This window comes from Oryzias melastigma, linkage group LG19 (assembly GCF_002922805.2).
Source record: "Oryzias melastigma strain HK-1 linkage group LG19, ASM292280v2, whole genome shotgun sequence".
Classification (NCBI taxonomy): domain Eukaryota; kingdom Metazoa; phylum Chordata; class Actinopteri; order Beloniformes; family Adrianichthyidae; genus Oryzias; species Oryzias melastigma.
The window spans coordinates 6238097-6244781 of NC_050530.1; the positions used below are offsets into that span (position 1 = coordinate 6238097).

A 6685-nucleotide genomic window follows, 5' to 3' on the forward strand; every position below is an offset into this window, starting at 1 on the left:
GTCCAGTCTACTATTCACCTGATGGCATTTCTACCGTATTTTCTTATATTGCCATTTAATTTAGAGCTGCACTGAAAAGTTAAACTTAAATAGCTTTTTAGAGTGGATGTTAGAGCCATAGAAGCTATGTTACATGATCCAATGGATCTACTCAAAATATTAAACACGGAACCCCAAAGAACCCTATTTATAAACTGACCTCAATGTATTTGTGCGACCCACATTCTGGCGGACAGGCATGTGACAATTCTGAGACGGTGCTTTTTGGGTCATGAATTGTGTACGTCCTCTTTAAAATAAATATATACTGAAAGCGGTCTAATGTGAGCATCAGCAGTGGGCAGAAAATCCCTCGCACAAACAAACAAACGCTCCAGCTGCAGTCAACTCCCTGACTGACGTCAAGGTTTAATTATACTAATGTCAACTAGGACTAAGTTTGAGCCTGTCAGTTCACAACTAAGCTGCCCCACTTCCTCCTTCTTGTGGCATGTTTGTAATAAAGCAAGGAGGCAACAACAATGCAAGACCTCAACTTTTACATCTCATCTCCTGGTTGAAGAAGACCATTGATCTCGTCTTCCAAATATGTGTTGATGACACCCAAGATCAACCAGAACAATCATCTCTTTATGTCTGTAAACACTCCATACATGACAGAACGTCGCAGAGGAATGTTTTTCCAGGTCAACCAATGGAATGCTTGAATAAAAAAAAAAGAAACCTGAAATTCCAGTTGTTACCGAAGCTTCCAAGGTTTATATAAAAGCTGCTTCCCTTTTCTCGGTCTTACAGGAGCAGGTGCTGCACAGGTGAGAGGCTCTTTGTTTTCTGCATGCGCCCAAATCCCCATGTGTTGCTTTTATTTATCTTTAAATTGATCATGAATGCTTCATTTTTTTTAGTTTTTGACAAGAAAACCTTTAATTTGTACAAAAACTAGCATCTCAGTGTAACTTTTTTTTAAAGAATTCTAGATTTACATTGTCACAGAAGTGTTTAAAGCCTTTTTTAAATTTTTTTTCAGGTGTGGTATCACTATGTCAAAGAGCTCAAAGGGCCCCAGGACTCCAGGTGATTTACTTCCTGCAGCTTTTTGCACGCCAAAATACTGCATTTTCGCTCTATCAAATAATTGGAATTTATCAAAATGCACATGTGTATCCACCTTATCTTGTTTAGTTCTTAAGTTATGATTTTTATTTGGTGGTCAAAGTGAATATTTTGATTTTTTTTTAGGAAATGAACATGTTTTTATCTGTTCTGCAGGGAATCCTGTGTTCTTCAGGACTTTATCTGACGTCTCTGAGATCAAATCGGGATACTTGTTTAAGTCTCCTCCTCAAAAGAGACTACTGGTAGAGGTGACGTCTTTGAACCACGTTTTTTGGGTTTATTTAAAATAAGTTAGCAGGTTGACGTTTTGTTTCACTCTACAGAAATCATGGAAGAAGCGCTTCTTTGTCCTCTTCAAAATCAGCGAGGACCATCATAAGCTGCTGTACTTCAGGAGTTCAGATGAAAGGAAGGAGTCACTCGGAGACATTGACTTGTCGCGGTGTGTTCTGTTATGCCACATGTTACGTTTTTGAGTGTATTTTTTAGAATTTCCTACAACAGTTTCTGAATTAAGATGCTTTCAAGTTTGAGATGTGGTGAAGGACAACAGTTCTTTTTTCTGTCAGAGTCTCTATGCTGCACAGGAACCCGCAGCATCAACCCAGATGGGAATGGGTCCAGAAGACCTTCAAATGCTCCACATCTTGTGCTCTCTACATCAAGGATGACAACCGGGAGTACTTTCTCATCGGGGAAACCAGGTTAAGAGCCTTTTTTAGTTCCTCAAACGTATCTAAAGTCAATTATTCTTTTTTTTTTGCTAGGTTTATAGGTGAGATGTAGTTTAGGTTTATTTTTCAGATATTTGTATAAAAAGTTTCCCTATTTGCTTAAAGGGAGAAGTCATTTTTTAAAGAAAAAAAAGTATTTTTGGTTACTTTTATTGAAAAAATAAACCAAATTTAGTTTAAATATCATATAATTCTTTTATTTTTAAAGACTTTTATTAAAAGTGAATAATAGTTCAGTCATTCATTTTCAGTTTCTACATTTTTTAAGAGTAAATAATCCAATATTTGATGCTAGTTTTTACAGGTGAGATAGATTTATGGTGTATTTTTCAAATCTGTGAGTAAAAGGTTTTTACATGTGCTTAAATGGAGATTTAAAGTATTTTTGGTTACTTTAATTGAAAAACATAAACCAAATTTAGGTTATATATCATTTAAGATCCTATTTGTTTTACAAAAATGATTTTATTTTAAAGACTTTTATAAAAAATAAGTCACTTTCAATTCTTCACACGTTTTTAGAGTAAACTATTAAATATTTTAATGCCAGTTTTAACAGATGAAATGTAGTTTAAGTGTTTTTTTTTTCAAATCTTTAAATAAAAGGTTTTTACGTGTGCTTTAAGGTAGATGTCATTTTAAATAAAAAGAGGCTTTTTAATTACTTTTATTTAAAAAGGTAAAATATTGTTAAAATCACCATAATGTTTTCAGAAATTATTTTATTTTACTGACTTTTTTTAAGTGTATAATGGTTTGGTTGTTTTTAGTTCCTCAAACTTTTCAAAAGTAAATTATTCAATATTTTTTTATACTTTTTGCAGGTGAGACGAGATTTAGGTCTATCTTTTAGAACTTGGAATAAAATGTTTTTACATGTCTTTAAAGGGAGAAGCCATTATAAAAACTGAGGCTTTTTAATTACTTATATTTTAAAAAGTAACCCAAATTTAGTTTAATATATTGTTTCATATAAATTCTTTTATTTTTTAATAACTTTTATAAAAAGTGAATAACAATTAAGTCGTTTTGAGTTCCTCATACTTTTTAAGAGTAAATCATTCCATATTTTACACTGATTTTCACAGGTTATATGTAGTTAAAGTGTATTTTTCAGATCTTTGAATAAAAGTTTTGACATATGCTTAAAAGTAGATGTCATTTTAAATAAAAAATAAGCTTTTCAATTACTGTGTTTTCATTCAATAAAATTTAAAATATAATAATGTTAACTCCTTGTTTAACCAAATGTTGGAGCACATTTAGAAAACATGTTTTTAAAAATACTGACTGTGTTTTACTCCCTCAAGGCAACAAGGAGCAGAAAAAAAACATTTTTTTTAATTGATTTTTTTCTTGGTTTGGTAGTAAAAGGGTTCAATATTAATTATGATCTTTTAGTTTTACAAACTTTATTATATTTTTATTTTTTATTTTTGAATGACTTTTTAAGTGGACAGTGGATTAGAGTTCTTTTTAGTACCTCAAACTTTTTAAAAGTAAATTATTCAAAATTTTTAGCTAGTTTTTACAGGTGAAATCTGGTTTAGGTGGATCTTTTAGATCTCTGTATGACAGGTTTTAAGGAAAAAGTCATTTTAAATAAGTCTGACTTTATTTGCACACATTTATGTGCGACCAAACACCAAAACTCATGCTGTACATGCAGCTAAAATGCACATTGCTGCATGTGTTTTCACCCTAACACAATCCTAATTATGTTTAGTCACTTCCTTTAAACAAAAATAGGCTTTTAAATTACTTTATTTTACATAAACCAATTTAGTTTAACTTCTATTTAAGATATTTTAAGTATCAACTTGATTGTGTTTTCAGAAAAGGCTTTTGTTTCATAATTACTTTTTTTTTAATTGGATAATGGTCCAGACAAAAACCAGCAGAAAGGACCAGAGTTCCTCTTTCAGAGCATCTCACAAAACACGTTTCTTCCTCTTCATTTACTATTTTGAGAAGTTTGATCAATCAAACACAAATCCCGCTTCGGCTTTCCTTCCAATTACAGTCTGCCCTTTGGTAATTGCTTATTTCCCACATTAAACGTCGTCAAGTTTCATTATTTCCCCGTTTGTGTCATTTGGAAATTGAATTTTAAATTATGTGCAGAAGTTGTCCTCTGTGTCGTCTAAATTGAGTCTTTTCTTCTTTCAGTGAAGAGATGGACGGCTGGTTCAATGTCCTGTTTGACGCTCTGAAACATCGTCCGTTCAAATTCCTCTCACCAACTGTAATTTAAAGCTTTTTATTGAAGATTTTTCATCTTTTCTGTGTCATTGATTTTTTTTGTCTGAATGTTTTTTTAAGGAAATATCAAACGGGGAGCAAAAAATTGAGGTAAAGCTGTAAATCTTATATTTAAAAAAATAAAATGTTAGTTTTTTGAGAGTATGCTTTTGAGTAAATGTGATAAAAACACATTAAAAACAGCTAAGGAGGTTTAATTTTAGATCTATAAAGAATCAGAACGTTAATTAGTGTTTTTGTTAATATTTTTATTGTTTACGTGAAACCAAAACTTCATCCTGTCCTCTTGTAAATTAGTGATCATAACTGAAGAGACAGTTTTAAACTTTTCTCATGCTAGCAAACTTTTCTAATGTGTGTGGATCAGCTTAAAAGGAAGATTTCCTTTTCTCAAAATGACTAATCTTGATTTGTTTGTTTCCTTCTTAGTTTTTTTTTGGTCAATTTCCCCCAAGAAAAACCACTCTAGTTTAGTCCCAATCGTTACATTATTGTCTTTTTCTTATTTTCAGGAGATATCAACTCCCATCCCAAAAAGAAAAAGCCCATCTCTACCTCAAAAGGTTGATTATGCAACACATTTTTGTCACAAATCCTGAATTGATTGATAAGAACTGTGTGAATCTTAATATTATTTGTGTAAATTCTAGTCAGGCATCTCTTAGGCAGCAGGAACTTATTAGATATTTGCCACTAAATTGTCAGCTTTCGCTAATTTCCTTTGTTTACACTCTCTCGCTAGCTAATAGCACTTCACAAGCCCAAGCTAACATTAGCGTAGCACAATCAATACTGCAGCTATCCAGCAGTACAGTTTAGAGCAGAAAATGAAGATGTTAATGGATCTTTTTGTCAACAAGTGGATGGATCAGAACTGTAGTGGAGAAGGGAGACTTTGAAAAACCTTCATAGTTTAGTCCCATCATTTCATTATTAACTGTTTTTTTTTTTTTCAGGTTATCTCAAGTCCCTTAATGAAAAAGAAAATCCCATCTCCACCTCCAATGGTTGGTTATGCGACAAATTTATGTCACAAATACAAATCTTGAATTGATTTATATGAACTTTGTTATTGTTCATGTGAATTATAATTAGGAATCATCTCATCTCATTAAGAAAAAACACTTTTTTTAGAGTTCTACTGCAACTGTACTTTTATCATTATGCAAAATCTAAAAACTTTCATGTTTAGCCCATTCTAATTTCCCATCAGCCCTTTGTTTACACTCTTTTCTATTAGCTTATAAGACCTCACAAGCCCAAGCTAACATTAGCGTAGCAAAAAAAAAATGTGAGTAATATCAGAGGAATCCAGCCGTTCAGTTTTGAGTCAGAGAGCAGCTCAGACGAGGAAAATTAAGACGTTAATAACAAGATGCTTTAGAATCGCAGTGGAGAAGGGAGACTTTTGACTGCGTCACAAACCCGAGCTTTTTCAAACCGCTGGTTTTCATCTGCTCCTGATCCATCACAATTTGAATAAATAAATGCTCAGAAACACCGTTTTAATCTTAAATTATTTTATACATGTCCTTCATCATGTCAAATTCTACAAGAACATGTTAAAAATCCCAAAACATGACTTTCATTGGAGTGCGTCTTTAAATTAAATGATAAAAATGATGATTTGTGGGTACTCGCTCGCTGACGGAAGGGATCGGGAATGAATGGCAGCCAGGCTGTTTATCATAAGTGAAGAGTAAAGGAGGAAAAACAAAACAACAGTAGGGGCTAATTAATAACAACAAATCTGGCTTTGTCAGCAATTGGAGATACTACACAAATGATAGCAAACCAAAATCAATTCACAATGTAACAGGACAAAAGTAATACCAGGGAAGAAGTAAAAGTTAACACAAGGGGCAACACCAGGTAGAACAGACAACAAGGTTCATGGAACAAAGTTTCTCTGTTTCATTTTAAAATAAACAAAATATATCGAATATTGACCGTAAAAGAGCCAATACCCGATCATCTTCTGTTTAGATTTTTTAAAATTATTTTTCTACTTTCTTCTAAAATATGAAAGAGATTCAAATGTTTTCTAATAACCCAGCCAGCAAGGCCAAGTGGGCCCCATGTGGTTTAAATTGTGGGTCCAAAATGGGTTTGTCTAAAGTTTCTCTGGTGGCCCCACCTGTTTGCCCTCATTGACTTACGTAGAGACTTGGTCGGTTAGCTCGCTATGCTAGCCAGCTACGCAGTGGACAGCGTAGCGAACTACCGAGCTCTGCTGTAGTATGCTCTTCTGTGGCATGCTGGCAAGCTTCACTATAGCATGCTAACAAGCTACTCTGTAGCATGCTAGTGAGCTTCACTATAGCAGGTTAGCAAGCTCCACTGTAGCATGCTAGCAAGCTCTTCTGTGGCAAGCTAGCAAGCTTCACTATAACATGCTAACAAGCTACTCTGTAGCATGCTAGTGAGCTTCACTATAGCAGGCTAGCAAGCTCCACTGTAGCATGCTAGCAAGCTCTTCTGTGGCAAGCTAGCAAGCTTCACTATAGCATGCTAACAAGCTCCACTGTGGCAAGCTAGTGAACTCAGCTTTAGCATGCTAACAAGCTCCACTG

At 33.7% G+C, this 6685-nt stretch overlaps 2 protein-coding genes across 2 annotated transcripts in view; both read left to right on the forward strand.

Moving 5' to 3' along the window:
• Positions 1–28: 28 nt before the first annotated feature.
• On the forward strand, positions 29–4191 carry LOC118600212 (pleckstrin homology domain-containing family S member 1-like). The gene is made up of 5 exons (XM_036217287.1): positions 29–1074; positions 1270–1364; positions 1440–1558; positions 1686–1820; positions 4020–4191. Exons 1-5 carry the CDS (start codon positions 1041–1043, stop codon positions 4102–4104), a joined length of 468 nt encoding a protein of 155 aa, XP_036073180.1. The 5' UTR covers positions 29–1040; the 3' UTR covers positions 4105–4191.
• An 877-nt stretch (positions 4192–5068) lies between these two features.
• Positions 5069–6685, forward strand: part of LOC112154427 — a gene marked incomplete at its 5' end in the record, with an annotated part of 9678 nt that continues 8061 nt past the window's right edge. Inside the window, 1 exon segment of the mRNA XM_036217286.1 lies at positions 5069–5119. Coding sequence (XP_036073179.1) covers positions 5087–5119 — 33 coding nt within the window.

Bases quoted from the DNA above. Each gene is read 5' to 3' on its own strand.
- LOC118600212 (XM_036217287.1), top strand. From the start codon at position 1,041: ATGTCAAAGAGCTCAAAGGGCCCCAGGACTCCAG. The intron at 1,365-1,439 runs GTGACGTCTTTG...TTCACTCTACAG, and splicing joins AAAAGAGACTACTGGTAGAG to AAATCATGGAAGAAGCGCTT. The intron at 1,559-1,685 runs GTGTGTTCTGTT...TTTTTCTGTCAG, and splicing joins GGAGACATTGACTTGTCGCG to AGTCTCTATGCTGCACAGGA.